Genomic DNA, 18,423 nt, shown 5'->3' on the forward strand with positions numbered 1-18,423 from the left:
TTATGCTTTATTTTTAATTGTATTATTTTGAATGTTTAATTTGTAACAGAAGTTTATCCCCCCAATCCTAAATTCTATTTCTTTAACACAACACAGTGCTGTTGGTAACAGGCATGTCAGTATTTATGAGTACAAGTTCCATTGTAACAGGTATTCAGCTCCTAGCAGCACCATTTTCCTGAGACTCATGCATTTTTCATTGCCTAGTCTGTCTGAATTTAAAGTGGATGAGATGTCCTGTTAAATGCACAAACAAAGACGATGAAAATGTGTATCATAGCCTCCTCTCCATTTCTGCTACTAAAATTATAGAAACTATGTATCTTATGTTAGAATGCATCTGCTGTGCTATTCTATGTACTACATGAATAACCAAGAGCTCACTGTGCAAAATTTCACCCAGCACCAATTTTAGCATCCTTTTTCTTTCTTTCTTTCTTTCTTTCTTTCTTTCTTTCTTTCTTTCTTTCTTTCTTTCTTTTTTCAAGATAGCACCTCTCTGGGCTTGCTCAGAAATGCACTAGAAAATAGCTTATTAATCTCAGTTTCTAACTGGCAGTTGGGTTACAGTAAAAACTAAAGTGTCTTCTGTTTCACTTTGGTAAATTTTCCAACTAGGGCAAGGTGGCACCTTGCCAATCTTCTAACACTTTACCCTTTGTGTACACAAACACTAGCTCCCTCAGAAATGCCTGCATTCTTCATTGGGTATCTATTTTCTTCTGTCCAGTAGTCATCAGACCTTAGGAACAGAACATAGCAGTTATCAAAGGTCATTCATTACCTTCTTCTCGGTAGCTATTCAACATAAGTAGAAATGGGAACACAAACCTGAAGACACTTGACTCAGCCTTTGGGGACAGGAATGGCCAATGGGAGGCTTTCAAGACAACTTGATATTTTCAGGCCTTGAAGAGTTAGGTAAAGGACCCACAGAGCGATTGCAGTGATTACTCAAGAGAAAAACATAGGAGGGATAGAATGACAGAAAGCAACTCAGGGGATCCTTTGAGTTGGAAAAAACAGGTTTCTGTGCAACATGTCACCATATGCATTCATCTTGTGCCAATGAAGAGTAAAGCATTTGAGGGGGGCAAAATGGCAGGGCAGAGGTTGGGGTTAGTAGAACACCAGCATTTAGATGTCTAGAGGCTTTATATTTACTTTATTTTGGTGCCTCTAATAAGTCACTCAAGCATGTAGGCTCCAGTTGCTCTGCTCTCTAGCTCCTTTAGTCAAGAAAGGACTCATGAACTGATTAGTATCTGGTAAGAGATTCGTTGTACCTTTTCTTGATCCACATTGTGTTTATTAGCATGCCGTATAAAATTATAATTTGCACACTCTATCCAATTCCACCAGCAGGGCTGAAAGATATGACTGTTAATTAAAAGTGTATGCTCAGCACAGTGGGTCTGCAGCTTTGTGCTGATAAGGAAACAAGGGCAGGCTTGTTTCCTTATCAAGACCTCTTGTTGAAAGGCACACATTACACGTACCTTTGTGGAAAAGTTCTTGTCAGTCAGTCTGATGAGCTGTGTTTTTTTTTTTTTTCTTTACTGTTTCTAGTATGTTCCTGAAAACCCGCCTGTTAGGTTAGTCTGTGCTCCACACATTCTCAGAGAACAGAGACTATTTTGGGCAGCTAATGGTGGCACAGCATAGTAATTCAGAAGTTGGGATTTGAAATCCTATCACCTGGCTCTCACCTAATGTCTTTCCAGTATCTATGTTCAAAAAGATCTTGACCTTTGACCTTGAGCCTCTCTGTGACGTAGGTCTTTATCTATCAAAAGGCATAATAGTAGCATTTGTTGTATAAGATTCCCTGAGAATTAAAGAAAATAGTATAAACTAATCCAAGTACTTTTAAAATATGAATTAATAGGAATATTTCCATTTATTTTCTATTTCTTCAGGTTTGTTTTTTGCTAAGCTTCTTGGAAATCCAATGTTAAAAGTTTGGTTTAATGGCCTCTCAATGACAGATTATATCTTATTCATTTTACATGTCTTAATACAGCATATAGAAGGCTATTTTATAGTATGTTGGATATAGTCACAGGATAGATTAAACTCTTATTTTCATGTGTAAGTATTCGGTAATCTTGTGTTACTTGATTTGATTCAAGATGCTACCAAGATTTTAAACATTGTCATTATAATTTAAGTAGGTCATAGTATTGTTTTAGCCTGCTCTAACAGGAAGGTACAGTCCACACATAGTACTTTCTAATGCATACTGAGCATCAGAAACCTCCATTTAATACACTAGCTGTAATTTTGCCCATGTCTCTTCCACTTTAGTGTGTATATTATTAAGCAAATGATGAAGAATGACCAATCATAGGGTTATTATCCATCTACTGTAAATTAATTATCTACTGTGATTAGTGTTATGCTACATGGTAATTAGATCAAACATCTTCAAAGAAGCCTTCAAAGATGACATTTTTTCTTTCTCACCACTTTCTACCCATGTACTCACCATTAATGATCCCACCTAAGAAACTCTCTACGCCCTAAGTTCCCCAGGCAAGAATTGACAGGTAGGGTTATATGAAACTAAAAAGCTTCCACACAACAAAGGAAACCATTAACAGAACGAAGAAACAGGCTACAGAATGAGAGAAAATCTTTAACAGCAATACTTCAGACAGGGGACTGACACCTAGAATAATAAAGAACTGCTAAAAAAAATTTCCAATCAATAAATGAGGCGAGGAACTAAACAGAATGTTCTCTAAAAGGGAAATATAAAGCTAGGGGTGTAGCTCGGTGGGCAGAGTGCTTGTTGAGTTGGCATGATACTCCAAGTTCGACTCTTGGTACTGCAGAAACAAACAAACAAACAAACAAACCCTGGCTATGTTAGCATACCTAAATTCGGGAGGATCAGAAATTAAAAGTCATCCTTGATCACATAACGAAGGAAGAGGATGAAGCAGAGGAGGATCAAGAGAAGGAGGAGGAGGAGGGGGAGGAAGAGGGGGAGGAGAGGGGAGGAGGAGGGGAAGGTGGCAGCTGAAGCAGCTGCACCAGCACATTCAGCCAATAAATGTTTTCCAAGGTCTTCAACACCCTAGCATTCTGGGAAACAAAGTAATACAGCTTTGAGATTCCATCTTACCACTGTCAGAATGGTCAACATCAAGAAAACTAGCAAGTGCTAATGAGAATGTGGGGAAAGAGAAATCCCTTTTCACTGCTGTTGGAAATGTAAACAATCTACAGAAATCGGTACAGAGATTTCTCAAAATCAACCAAAAAAGAATAGAATTGCCATATGACTCACCTATATCACTCATGTATACACCCAAAGAATTCTAAGTCCTACCAGAGTGATACTTGCACATCCATATTCATTGTTGCTTTATTTACAATAGCTATGATGTCTATCAACAGACAAATGGATAAAAATCTGTAGTATTTATATAAAAATAAAATCAGAACAGTTACAGCAAAATGGATGAACCAGAAGGTATTCTATCAACCAAGGACTGCAGACATAGGAAGACAAAGATTACATTTCTCTCATGTGCAGATTCTAGATTTTAATTTTTATATATTTATAAATGTTGGTAGGGACTACAGATTATGAAACTAGGAAGGGGACTGTTGGGGGTGATCTTAGGAAAGGACTGGGGAGGGGAGAAAAAGAGAGACGAAACACATGTGTCTTGAAGACAAAGTGTGTTGGGGAGGGAAGATCGGAGAGAGAGGGAGAGAGAGGGAAGAGCAGAGTGGGGGATGGAGGGCCAAGAGAAACAAAGTGTGTGGGATAATGTCATCATGAAGCCTATTACTTTATATCCTAATTTTTAAAAAATTGCTTTTACAAATCTTGGAGTTTATTAGAATTCTTCTTTATTTTTTTATTTTCTTCAGTTGTTGGTGGTTGGCTATTTATTATTTCTTTTGTAGCATTGAGGGCTGAGCCCAGGACCTCACCAAGGCTAAGTAAGTGATCTATCATACCCCACATCCTCAACTCAGTTGATATTTAAAAAAAAAAAAAAAAAAAAAAAAAACCAACTTGATATTCTCATATAGCCAGTGACAATTATGCTTTGTTCTGAGTGTCTTTTAACCCTTCTGTCTCATAATCCTCTGAATGGCATTACCTGGCTATAGGAATAGGCAACTTAGAAAAGTCATTAGTCAGACGAAGGCAAAAGAGGTAAAATGAGCAAGCAGTAATTGCAATGCAACGAGATAAAAGTCATCAGTGAGCTGTGTCCCGAGGGAAGGAAAGCAGCAAGGCCTCTCAAAGCAAGAAGCCAATGAGCCAAATGTTGGGAAAAAATGAATGGGACTCAGGCTGGAAGAGGCCTGGTGCACAGTCTGATAATCTAACACAGGAATATGAGAAAAGAAGACCTGTTGAAATATAAATAGCTCTAAAAGTCAAGAACACTGGCTTCATGGAGGAATGCCATGGGGCTGGGGAAGCAGGAGTTAATGGCCTAGGGGCCATTGGAGGGGGACCATTCAGAACTTCTTTTTGGTTGCCACATGCCCCAAAGCAATGCCGTTTCCTTTTTCTCATAACTCTCCTCCTTGGGCAGCAGTCTCTAGGGGCGCCTCATTTCTGCGCCTTTGTATAGGTTGGCTTAGTATGTTGGAGGCAGGAGACTCCCAAACCCTCATTCCATCTGGCACAGAGGCTGCCTGGATTCCTCTCTTCATTTCCCAGGTATATCCCTCAGTATTCTGTAGGACACCTCAGGCTCCTTACCGGGGAGCTGTTTCCTAAGAGGAAAACATGAATTGCTGCAAAACGTCTCAAAGGTTAGGTCCAGAAGGCTCATGGCCTTCATCTTCTCTATACTCTAATGGTCAGAGCATGGCAATATCAACCTAGCTGCCAAAAAGGGGGAGAAATCGACTCAATCTCCACATAGAAAAAATAAAAGAACTTGTGTTTTCCATAAGTCTTGTGTTTATACTACCGCCTTCTTATTCTATATTGCTGTTTCTACAAATAAACCAGAAAGATGACCAAAAGAGACTTTCAGAAAAAAGTCTGCCTCCTATTTCCAGAGGTTTCCCTGGGTCAGAACAGGTGTGAGTGTGTGTGTGTGTGTGTGTGTGTGTGTGTGTGTGAGTGTGTGTGTGAGAGAGAGAGAGAGAGAGAGAGAGAGAGAGAGAGAGAGAGAGAGAGAGACTACAAAGCTTGTGTGGGCATTTCATTTCCATAACTGAACACTCTGACCCTTGCCTCTAGTCCCCACTTCAGTAGTGTACAAGAGCATTGCCTATGAAAATGGCAATGGAAATATTTGCATAATTATTATGCTTCTGCAGTTCTGAATCTATTTCAGGAATAATAGTTTTAATATACAGGCAATTGCAACTTGAGAAGCAAAGAATAAAGACCCAGTGCATACTAATGGTTCTTAGATCAGAGTTCTGGAGTCTAGGAGGGCAGGAGAGGTGGTCCTTCTGGATTTTCAGAGGCTCGTATAGCCATTTCATCCAAGTTTCTAGACCCAGGAGTTTGATCTATAAAGCAAAGCATCTCCATTTATTGTTTTATTGTACACGCAGATGATGTTGGAATGCATGTCCTGTTTGTCATGGTTGGGCATGCTCCCAGCATCACTAATGCACAGTACTTAGGTAAGCATCAGGTCCTTCCACAACAGCCTCTGTAGTACAGTGATTGGAAGGCAGCAAGGTTCCCATCCAGAGACTTGATCTCATAACCTGGTTTTGCTTTATCCTCATTGTGTGTTCTGTAACATTAACTTACCATGTTAAGCATTAGTTTCCATCCCAAGAAAGCCTCAGTAATAACTGTACAGTCCCCCAGCATCACTTCAATGGGTTACAATAGAGACTATTCACTGCCCTTAACTCGGTGCCTGCTATGAATTATCAATGGAATTAACTGCTGTTGTTTTCACGGACTTCCTGTTGACACCCCTGTGTTTCTCTTCATTTCTCAGGGAGATGTTAATCTCTGTGGCTTTAGGCCAGGTGTTATCCCTTCTTGTTTGTGGAATCGGCTTGACCAGCAAGTACCTGGCAGAAGATTTTCATGCCAACACACCAGTCTTCCAGAGCTTTCTGAACTATATCCTCCTCTTCTTGGTCTATACCACCACCCTAGCTGTCAGACAAGGTAAGCTGTCCAAAGCCCAGGATATGACATTTAAAAACACATAGAAGAGTATGAGCCATGCCTAGATATCATTTTATCACTAGTAGCATCAGTAAGATGATTCAAATCCCCAAATCTCATTTTGTTATTTTGCAGTAACACTACAAAGAAAATGAATGAATATATCACAAAGAAATATACATTGTGTGAATTCAGCAAGAAGTGAGAGATATATGTATCGGAGAAAAGTACAATTGCTCACAATTTGAATTCCTTTTAAGGTTTTTGTTTCTCTTAATAAATCTAAATAGAGTACCTCCTGAAACCCGAAACAGGCCCAATGTGACTCTCCTAAAGATGCTGGTCCTGTGCTGTCTAAGGGAGCTGCAGACAAATACATGTTCTTGAGGAAAGTGACACAAATATAAATATACACAACTCGAGTAACAATGCAAGAGGAATAAAAGAAAAGAAAACTCCCACAAATGGCCAAGTGTGGTCCTATTTTAAATTTAAAATAAATAAGGCAATAAAAACAAGTTTTCCAAGGGTCAGTATAAGAAAATTCCTTTTAAAAGAGTAGGTCCAATTAAAATTACTTGGGAGGGGGCATATCCTAGAGGCCTTTCAGTGCCTTATGACTACACTGTCAAATTTGATATAATCCTTTTATCTATGGCCTTAGAAAAAACCAAAAATTTTCCCCTAAATTGTAGCTATTGACCAGGATCTATTGAAAAGTAATCATTAATAGGTTTGAAAACAATCATAGCCTTTAATAACAAACAAGAACATGTTTACACACACACACAAGCACACAAATAACACACACACACACACACACACACACACACACACACACACACACACACAGAGGAAATTACCACACTAGTACTCAATTGAATTTTCAATTTGTTGAAAATACATTAGAACCCAATTTAATTTGCTTTCCCTAAGTTGATGTTACTGGAGGGTTTTTTTGTTTTTGTTTTTGTTTTTTGCCTTAATATCAGTAGCTGTAACTAGTTTTAAAAATAAACTGTCAGCCTACAAAAGTTACAGACAATAAAGCTCAGCTATGTTTCCTCAGTGTGAGTTGGAAGCCTATGAATTTGAATGATATGAGTGTGTTGTCCAACAGTTATCCCACTGTTTCTTGAATGGTGCTTCCAGCCAGGAAAAGACTCCAGGAAGTGAGGCAATGGGGGAGGCATACAATTAGCAACTCATTTCTGAGAAACTGTGGGAATGTATCAAAAAAGGAGAGATAAGGAATGAATGTAAAAAATTCATTTGATGTGAGCTTGAATCAACATTAAAAAGAATAGTATTATTTAACCCAATATAAAGAGTATAATTAAGAATAATGGGATTAAATTGGGAACAATTTTGCAATAGCCTAATACTGAAAAAAATTTTCATGTGAAAATAGTGAATTCGTCTTTTGTGATCTTTAAGCATCACTGAATTTTGAGATCTCAAATTGTTTCTCCTCTTTGGGTTCTTGGTCTCTATTGTTACCTAAGAGTCCAGAGATTTAGTAAGAATCTGTATCTAGGGAAAAGAAGCATATTAACAATCAGAAAGAATGATTATAACAGTTATAGGTAGAAGCTAGAAAACTGAATGTATGAAAAGACTCATGTTAATAATACTAATAACACCATTTACAGAACCTTTACAATGTGCCAGCTACAATGTATGTGACATCCCTTCAACACAAGGAAAAATAAGTATCATCCAAAATTTTATAAGTGAGACAACCAAGAATGCTGCTCAGGGATATGTGCTAAGAAGAGAGAGGGAGAAGCTGGGCTGGAGAAGGGTGTTGCCCAAAGGGCCCTTGCTTCTTCTTGTGAAGTTCGGAGGAGGCCACAGGAAAGCTAGGAGACCCTTGAGAATAAAAGGAGACATGCACGTTTCTTGAATTTGAAAACCCTGAACAGGAAACTAGCCTGGGGTGTAAGGTGCCATGAGACCAGCAATGAGATCAGTGGAGACTCTCACAGACTGTGGGAGGAACATCAGTGTGGGCAAGGCAGAGGAACAAAGAGGCTGAAGACTGAGGAGGAACTTGGAGGCTCTTAAGAGGGAAAGACTAAAAAGAGCTGAGGAAGTCCTGTCTTCCTAGTCGGTGGAGGAGAGAGTCAGTTCCCATAACACAGTGTTCTTTCTGGAGATTTTTACCATTGCCCTGGCTGACCACTGAACTTGTTCATGTGCCTGTGTCTGTATGTGGTGTTTATTCACAATGTTTGTTTTAAATTTTCATCTTTGAAGTTTTAATAGGCTGGCATTAGGCTAACATCTAGAAATCAACATAGTAATTGCATTATGTTTATATATGCTGAGTCACTTTGGTGCTCTAGAAACATAACCTTTGTGTTCAGGAATCTCAAGATTAGAAGGGTGAGCTAGAGAAGAGATGGGAATTCTGTATGTAAGGGAGTCTTTTACAGCTAACCTCTCCTTTCTCAGTGTTCCTCACAGTCTGCAGGTTGAATTAAGCACTGACTTTCCCATATCTCCTAGCTACTATCTAGTTGGGCCTCCATATTAATGGTATGTGTGTGCCTTGGACCACTTGACAGTAAGCAGTTTCCTGGCTGTGTTTTATTTATCTTTTAAACAGATCTCTGCCATTGTACTCATACAGCTTCTAAAACTTATGGTTGTCAAATTTCAAACCCTCTGAAATTATTTAAGTGTGATGTTACTATAAGTAACCTTTCCAAAAATCCGACTTCAAGGTTAGGGCAAATTCTCCCTATCAAATTTACATTATATCAATCCCCAAAAGATGTAGACAGAGCAGGTTCCAGTGTAGTTGTGAACTTGCCCTTGGGTATTAACTAATTCCCTGGAAAATGTGGGTGTTGTTGTCTTTTAAAATAGTGTGTCTTGCTGAACAAGTTCTCAGTGTGACCTGAAAGACTGTAGCTGTGCTTTCTTGCAGTTAGTTCTGAAATTAGGAAGGATAACTACTGTTTCCAGCAAAGCCCTTCAGTTATGGAATTCCACAGATGAAGTGTAGTTCAAAGCTGACACAAAGAAGTATCTGGGAAGTGAAAAGTTCCATAAAGAAACTCAAAAACAAGGCCCTTAGGCATGTAACTAAGAAAGTAAGTGAGGCTTCAAACCTGATGGTCTGCCCAAGAAATACACAAAGACTCTCCTTCATCTCTACATTCTTCGTCTATTTAAAAAAAAATGTGTAATACTAGATGAAATTCAAAAGCCAAGAGACACAAAAGTGCAAATACTATGCAACAAGGGAGGACAGGCTGGAGTTCACTGAAGACTGAATTCTTGCTTTTTGTCATACAGAAGCAAGAAATACGACCAGCTTTTAAAATTAAAAGTGACATGGGATACATTTCTTCCCAAGAAAACAGTTACCATCAATTTTTGTCCATAATCATTTCTTACTTGTAATTATTTGCCAGAAGTACTTTTGGTTGTTTCTACATAACAGATGAAGCCAATCGATTTACGACCATTGTTCTATATTTGTACCTAGTTAAGGGAAATAAAGAAAGTGGAGTAAAGATGGGCTGCTTAGGGAGACACAAATGCATGGTCAGAGCTTGTGTTCTTTCTTCCATCATGGCATGGAAAAGGACATGGAAGTCTGAGCAGAACCAGATGTATCAGCCACTGTATAGACCCTGAAGTATGCCTAGTGACAGGCCTTACAAGGGTTGCTTTTTCATTGAAAAGTATCTCTTTGAGCTCTTCCAATTTTGAATAAAAAACACGCTTCCAGCTAAAGCAATATGAAAAACATCTCATTCTTGAAGATAGACTTTCACATATTTTTTATCATGTCTTGCCTTTTGATAATGAAATGAGTCTCTAATAGTACAATATAACACTCATAAGCAAGTCTTAAAAGATTCATGTAGTTAGAAAAAATAATATAGAGGGTCATATTTAAAAAAATAGGGTTCTTGGCCATAAGCAAGTCTTGGCAACCTGAGTGTCTGCATCTCGAAATACATCAGACTATGATGTTGTCTAAGAATCTCTCTCTCTCTCTCTCTCTCTCTCTCTCTCTCTCTCTCTCTCTCTCTCTCTCACTGGCACTACTCTACATTTGGGAATCTCTGCCCTTACCTGCATTGGAATGTGTTTAGTGTTTACCACAGGTGGTCAAAATCCCAAATCAAAGCAGTAAAATTAATTAAAGCAAAATCCATGTTTCCTCAGAGCAGAAGACTCCCAATTTCTTACTGAACCACTGAAGAGAAGGCACTGCCCGTGGCTTGGCAGGGTAAGAGAGCACTTGGCAAATGTAAATATAGAATCATTTGTCCCCTGGGAGCCATAGGGAAACTAGCACCATCAATCTCCTAAGACGAGTGAGGTAATTTTTATTGGACTCTCTTAAAATCTCCCTTGTGGGAAATTACTTGGCAAACTTCCATGCCTATTCCTTGTCAGGTCACATTTATTTTTACTTTTTAAGTGTGATTGGAGAGTTGTAGTCACTATAGTATAGAAAGATTGTACTTGAGAGGTTTCTGAGATGAATCCTTGTAGACACTCCTTGAGAAATACTTAACATTGCCATGGAGAAGGACAAAACAGGCTTAAGGTTGAGGAAGCAGATGCATCATGGTAGGAAACTGACAAAGAAAAAAAATCACACTAAAGAGTTAGAACCCACTTCTAGCAAAGCTGCCTGTCAACACACAGCTCTTGTGTAATACTTACCGGTGGAAGTACGAATTGGCCACATGACTTTCGAACACAGCTCAGCATTTTCTTATAAAGTTGAACTCATACTATATGATCCAATAGTTATTATCCTCCATTATGAAAGCATAATGTTGTGACACAAAACTGTATGCAAATGTTGCTTTGCTTATAAGTGCTTTAAAAACTTGTGAACAACTGGAATGGATGCCCTTTAGACTATGGAAGGGGAGAGAAAGCTACTTGGGGTGGTGCACACCAGTGATCCCAGTATTCATGAGGCTAACTCAAGAAGATTGTCACAAACTCAAGGCCATCTCTGGCTAAATAATGACTACCATGCCAGTCAGAGCTACACAGTAAGATGCTGTCTCAAAGAAAAGCAAGGAGGGGTAGTGATGGCTGTGGTGGCCAGTGAGTTGGTTCAGGGTAAAGGCACTTGCCACACAAGCCTGATGACCTGAGTTTTATCCCTGGAGCTCACCTAGTTGAAAAAGACAGCCATCTCCTTCAGTCTGTATTCTATCCTTCACACACACACACACACAGATAACACACATAAGAAAGTGTAATCAATGTATATAATCCAGTACCACTGCCCAATAAGAAGGAATAAGGTTACCGATACATTCAGCATTATGGACTAATTTTAAAAGCATTATGCTACGTGCAAGAACCAGATGCAAAATTTATACTCTGACTGGATAATTGCATATTTGGAGAAAGCAAAATAATAATGACAGAGAATAAATAATAGATCCATGGTTGGTGGAGACTGAAAGTGAGGACAGGTTGCAGAAGGCACCAAGAAAATCTTCATCTTGATGGCATTGTTCTCTGCATCTCAATTGCTTTAGGCATTATAGAAGTATAGACATTTGTCAAGACTCTTCAAACTATACACTCAAAGAGATGAGATTTATTGTATCTATATTATACACGATGGGAAAAAGAAACTAGTCTATTCCAACACTATGGTTGCCTAGCTGGAATAAGATATTGTTGGGTTTCCAGTAGATGGTATTCTTTGGTCACTGACTGATATCAGGAAATGCCCTTGAAAGCATCTTCCTTCATTGAGGTATCCTTCTAGAATACCAAGGAACTTGATCCATCAAGCTCCATGTTATGCATCAGATGGTGCCAAATACACACATTTTATGCATATACAGTGTATGCAGGATGAATGTATAACAAATGAAGGATTCCACAGTCTTAATAATAATTAGAGCACTCAATATTAGGCATTATATATATGCTATGCTATATAATCACAAATACAGGGTACTGTACACAGAGTCCTCAGTATCAGCTCAATAAATGACTTTTAGATTGTAAGAAAGTGACAAGAATATACAATGTCATCTTCTCCTTTTAATGCATCCTCATATAAATTCACACACACGCACACACACACACACACACACACACACACACACACACACACGCTTCATATCACATCCTCCTGCATTCTTCATGCTAAATACTTCATTAATGAATACCCCTCTGATTCCAAACAGCATCTAAGCTTGTAGGAAGGGATTGTCTCCCTGTTGTATCTGGAGTCCATGTTGACTGTTAATTCGGGAAATCTTTAAGCATTCATCTTTCCATGCTGAGAGCTGGCGAAGAGCAATACTCATTCCTGGCACGGAGCTCCAGTGTTCACGTGGGAGATTGAAGGGTGGTTACAAGATGATAACTGTATTGCCTGAAGCAGATAAGTCCCCTTCTGCCAAAATAGTGCTTTGTATGTAATTAGTGTAAAAATTCAGAGGAATAGAGTTTATCCTTACAATCATCTTTCTCATTAAAAGAGAATCATAAAGGAGGAACAAAGCCATCCCTGCAGTGAGCTGAATTGCTTTCCCTAAGTTTTCATTAAATCAAAGACTTAGCAGTTGGGACTCTTGCAGACACTATTGCAAGCTGCTGCATGGAATCTGCAGGAGAAAATGATTTTTTCCCCCTCCAAGGATTAGAATTGCATTGTGATTATCTTCAGATCAGAATTCCCTGCCTGTGCATTTTGTGAATGTTCCTGTTCACTGGTTTCTATTTTTGAGGCTTCCCCGGAACATGGGGAAGATCACTCAACTAGACACATTTAAATACAATACATAAAAATGGGTGTTCTGCCATTCAGTACCTATATGAGGAGAAATAGAAAGTAAATAAGCCCAAATACAAAAATTTCCCGACCTTATGTTGCTTCTCATTGTGCGTTGTATTATTATTTAATAATTCCAAGACAGAACATAAGCATCCCTCCCTTTTACTTTTACCTCCCTAATCAGTCATTTCTAAGGATGTCTTTTTTTTTCTTTAAGGTTTTTTGTGATGTATTTTCCTTAGAAGAAATTATATTTTACAGTAAAGAAAAAATGTTCCTTTGTGCACTTGACTACATTACATATTATATTGTTCACCCTTGATTATTTGATTAAAAGCTTTTTCCCTTAACATAAATTGAGCATTGCTTTTCTAATTAGTAGGAATATGTTTTTTGTTCAATTGTATTTGCATTTTTATAAATTGCCACTACATACCCATTTTTTTTTTTTACTGTACTGTTGGTGAGAAATGTTTACATGAGCTTCTCATGAGTGAACCTTTTCTATGGTTATTGAAAACAGTTGCATTCATTTATATAATTAGTTTTTTCCTTCCCATTCCCTTCTCGAATGCCACTTCCTCTTCCTACAAAAACCTACAGGTCCCTTTCAACTTTGATCACTTCTTTTTGTGTGTAACCACTAAGTTTATTTAGTGTCTTGTCTGAGTATGTCTAGGGATCCAACGTCTCTAGCCTCCTTGAGCTCTTACACTCATGTGTACATACCTACACATATATGCATAAGCAGATCATTGAAAAAATTAAAAATATATAATTTTTAAACCATTGCGTTTGAGACCTTTTCTGGATTCAATTAAATAAAAATTCAAGAACCATTGCAGAGTTTATAGCTTCTTGGGGCTGTGCTGATTCACTTTACAAATCTGGATAATAATGGTAATTGTCTTAGGGGTTTCATGTGAGCTAAATAAGGTGCGGTATAGATAGATATGAGCCATACAGAAAACATTCACTGAATATGACACATTTCAGCATTAATTTACTCAATAAATCCCAAACCTTCTGCCCATCAGTTTGGGGTATTAATTTCTTGTGTGTTTTTGAGACACGGTCTCACTCATGCTGGCTTCAGCCTCCCACATACTAGGATAATAAGCATGAATCACCATTTCATCAGGTTTGAATTTTATATACAAACCTTTAATTTGAAGAAAATCCCCAGGGGGACTCTGGCCAAGAGTCCTACATGCGTGGTCTCTTACATGTGATCTTGAATGTCAGAGATGCTACTGGTGTGATTCATAGAGGAATCTGAGAGGAAAGAGTGCAGATGTTCTCTTCCCACTGTGGTGGCCAACATGAAAGGGAGTTCACTCATGTATTGTACAAGTGTGTGACTATTCTAAAGAGACACAAGTTCAAAACTGCAATACCAGTGCACAGATGGGATCATTCTGCCTATGCCAGTCAAGCCAAGGGAAAGAGCAGGTACCCAGCACCTTTGTCTAGAAGGACCCAAAGGTGTCCTCAGTCTTTTAGTGAGTGCATCTACACAATTCACCGAAGCTGGGGAAGACAGACAAGAAAAGAGCTAGATGTCAGTGAGTATTTTTTAAAAAGAGCTTTCCTTAGGACTCTATCTAGATTGGCATGATATTGTTGTTGTTGTTTGTTTGTTTATAGATAGGTAGAGCTTCCTTTGGAATCTAGGCTGCCCTTAAATGTCTGGTCACCACTTTCTCAATTTGGGATTGCAGTTGACTGCCTCACATACCCAGCCATCACCGTGAAATATAGAGGCACAACTCCATCCCATCCTTCCTCTCACTCTTGTCTCTGCATGTGCTTCTTATTTCCTTTGCTTTCTGTCTTTAGTCTAGCCTTTTCTTCCCAGGTATCCTTAACCTCGACTCAAATAGACAGAAATGGGGGGGGGGTATTCTCATTCCCTTGACAGAAACAGAAATGTCATTACAAATCCTGAACAAAGGACAGCAAACCCAGGTTCCATTCCCAGGCTGTCTACAGATAACCTCTCCAAGTCCTCGGCTTTGCTCAGTGAAAAGCTGCAGACACATGATGCTGCTAAGGTGTGCTCTAAGCTAGGCTGGACCGTCTTCTTTCCTGGATGGTTTTCTTCCACCACACACAGAACGCATCTGTGAACCATGATCAACAAACACTTCTGTAGAAATGGAAGTGGATCCAGAGCAGCTGGGAAGTCAAACTCCTCTGGTGACTGAGGCTTATGGCATCTTGAGAAGTTGAAGAAAAAGAAGTGTGATTTGGTCAAAGCCAGGGGACTGCATGTCGACAGCAAAGAACCAGTTCTTGGGACAAGGACCATAGATGCTTTTAAATGACCCTGTGACCATGAAATCCTCAATGGATTCCAGCATGGAGAGCCAGTTCATTGTTTCATAATCAAAATGCCACATTCCCATTAACTAATTGGAATAGCAGGGAGCCTGTCTCATTTAAGGCTGTAGTGGGTAGCCATCCCAGCATTGGCCTGGAAGTTCCAACACCCATTGAGGCTTCAGTAATGATCACGCCCACAAGGCGGGGCAGAGGAGGGAGCGCAAGAGGGATGAGCAGGAGGAGGTGGCTCTATTGGTGCCGGGACGCGGGACGCTAGAGGTGGACCGAGCAGAGTTCTCCAGAGAACGCCGCCGGACTACCCTATACCTTTGCCAGACTCTGCGACCTACCCCTTCATTTGTAAGTTACCCCACAAAATAAACCTCCCTTTTAACTACGTGGAGTGGCCTTAATAATTTCACCAATATAAGGCCATTTCAATGAATACCACAGTAAGAAATATGCAAACAGTATATTGGCTTACTCCAAGAACCAGAGTTGTTCTTGAATGAGCTCATTTAAAAGACTCTTGAACACATAATCCCATTTTCTTTCTTTTTTAAAATTATTTTATTTTTTTGTGGAAGGAAGGGCAGGGTAAGATAGCTCTTTGTGTTTCAGAGTTCAAAACTAACATCTGGGTGGGAGCAAGGAAAAATAATAAAAGAATACAAGATGAAAAAGAGCTTCAAAATGCCCCAAGAGCCCACAAAACACTGGGGATAAAAAGCTAGGAAAATGGCCACCCGTGTCATCTTCTGAGAAGAGGGGGAAACCATGCTATTGGGGATGATGGAGCTATTGTATAGCCACTGTTGAGCAAGGGGACATCACAGACAAACTCAATGGAGCAGTCACTAGCCCTTCCCAGACTCAAAGCCCAGCTGCCCAATGGCCTCCATTGGCTTTCCTTTGATGGTGTATATGCCCTTTGCACCAAGACCCCAACTTTGCTTGAAGAAAAGCACCCTTCTGCTTTTCCTCTACCTACAAGCACATTTCAGCTTTGCCTTTGGCGGCTGAGGTCGAAACTTCCAGCTGTGCAGTGTTAAACTCACAACTATTATAGCACAGCTTTAAGCCAGCTATTGATTTTAGACTTTTGTTAGACTCAGAGAAAAGTAAGGCAAATCATCCAGGAGCAAGCAAAGAATGTCTAAAAATAAAGCCCAGGAACTTGATAACTAACTTCTCACAAAGAAGTGTGTGGGCATAGCTTATGTAAGTACCATGGATGGGAAAGTCTTTGCACTGTTAAAACTGTAAGTTGTTTACTATATAGAGACTTGGGAACCCACAGCCCTGGGTCTCTACTGTTTTGACTTCAAGTTATGCTGATTATCTGTAATAACAGAGGAAAAAATCTTTTGATAAATGTGCTCCTGTACTGAGGATGGTGCCCCTTGAAGATGTCAATCTGGTGTATGAGGCAATAATGTGACCCCTCCCCAGAGGTGCTCTATAGTATCAGTTCTATCTATGATTCCATTAAACAGAACATCCCAGAAGTCTCCCACTGAGTACATCTCATTCAAATTTTTGTTACATAACGTGGAGCTCTCTTACCTACCCAGTCATTCTTTTTCATCTCATATGGATACTCACTCATCACTCCATTCATTATTCATTTGTTCAGCAAGTGTCTGGGGGATGCTTTCTTTCATCGGGCACTGTTCTGCTCAGTGTTGACAGCACTTGACAGAAGAAAGGCCATCTTCCTTCTATTGTGCCTCCAGACTTGCAGGCTAGAGAAGACCAGCAAGGAAGGATGCCTATGAATGTACCAGCACAAATCTGAGGGGGGCTTTCTTTCCTTATCTCCTCCAAACTTCACTGCAAATGCCTTTACTTCTACCTTGTCTTTTTTCCACTCACCCAGAGGCCTCCTGTTTCCTAATCATTCAGAGTATAATTCATTAGAAATGGTTAGAATCACTCCATTGCTAGGCTGTAGACATAGCTCAGCAGTTAAGAGCACTGGCTGCCCTTCTAGGAGACCCGACTGTGATTCATAAAACCCAAGTGTCAACTTGCAATGGTTTCTAACTCTAGTTTGAGCAATATGACACCTTCTTCATGGGCACCAATGTGCATGTGATACACAGACATAACTGCAGACAAAACACCCATAGACAAAAAATAAAAACAATAATTAAAAGAAAAATCAATCCATTGCTGCCCAGTGACCTCTCCTTGGCCTTCCATTTGCCATACAAATGTGCTTTTCACCAAGAACCAAATTTACTCTAAGAAAATGGAATCTGCTTCTCAAGTCCCTCAGCCACTCCCAGCCATGACTCTCTCCCCAGAGAATGCTACAAAGACATCATCACCCACCCGCTCTACTTCATCTATATTTATCTGTAGTGACTTCTTATCCACTGTTCTTATGAGCTATCCCGTTGGTTACTTTAAAGTATATTAATGTCAGTAGAACACTTGCCTAGCAAATGCAAGGCCCTGGGTTTGGTCCTTAGCTCTGAAAAAATTTTTTTAAAACGTGTATTAATGGCTTCCCACACTTTTACAGATCTACTTCACCCTTGCCAGTGGTTACTTACCAGTGGATCACAGGTTTTATCTTGCCTGACTTATGTGACCTCTTCACAAAAAGACAAATAATCCTTGATTGTTATGTTAGCCCCTACAAGATGCCTTTGTCATCCCCAGTGACTGACACAAATACCTTCAAGTTCTTGCAATCATGCTCAATTAAAGCTCTTGCCAAATTTCTAACAACCTCATAAAATTTTAGAAGCTAAAATAATTCTAAATTATAAGGAGAAAAGTGACCAGTGGAGAGTATCAGAGTGCTGGGGCTTTGTGTCCTTTTCTCCTGACAGAACAGACAGTTTGAAACCATTCACTGAGACTGTTAGCATATTCAGGGAATCAGGAAGGGAGAACAAAGCATCAGCTTTGGCATTGACAGAGTGTATTGTTTCCTTGGTCTACAGCACATTCTGTTCAGCAAATGGTGAAGATATCACTCAGAGCATACAGAGTCCTGCTTTGTAGTATTCTGGAAATGTGTCTCAAAGGTTCCCTTGGTGGCAGCATTACAATGTACACAATTACCAATACTTCTCTTTTCACCGGGACATCCAACTAACTGCAGTAATGATTATGATTTCTTTGAAGATGCCTTTATTACATTCTTTCAATTCTATCCCCAAATCTC

General features: G+C 39.4%; 1 protein-coding gene across 1 annotated transcript in view; it reads left to right on the plus strand.

Annotated features, from left to right (window-relative positions):
* The window catches only part of Slc35f1 (solute carrier family 35 member F1), a gene marked incomplete at its 5' end in the record, with an annotated part of 394,539 nt that overhangs the window by 243,685 nt on the left and 132,431 nt on the right, over positions 1 to 18,423 (plus strand). Inside the window, one exon of the mRNA XM_036169346.1 lies at positions 5,952 to 6,127. Within this exon, the coding sequence (XP_036025239.1) occupies positions 5,952 to 6,127 (176 nt within the window). The remainder of the gene's footprint in view (positions 1 to 5,951; positions 6,128 to 18,423) is intronic.

The sequence above is a fragment of the Onychomys torridus genome, chromosome 19 (genome assembly GCF_903995425.1).
Source record: "Onychomys torridus chromosome 19, mOncTor1.1, whole genome shotgun sequence".
NCBI classification, from domain to species: Eukaryota; Metazoa; Chordata; class Mammalia; order Rodentia; family Cricetidae; genus Onychomys; species Onychomys torridus.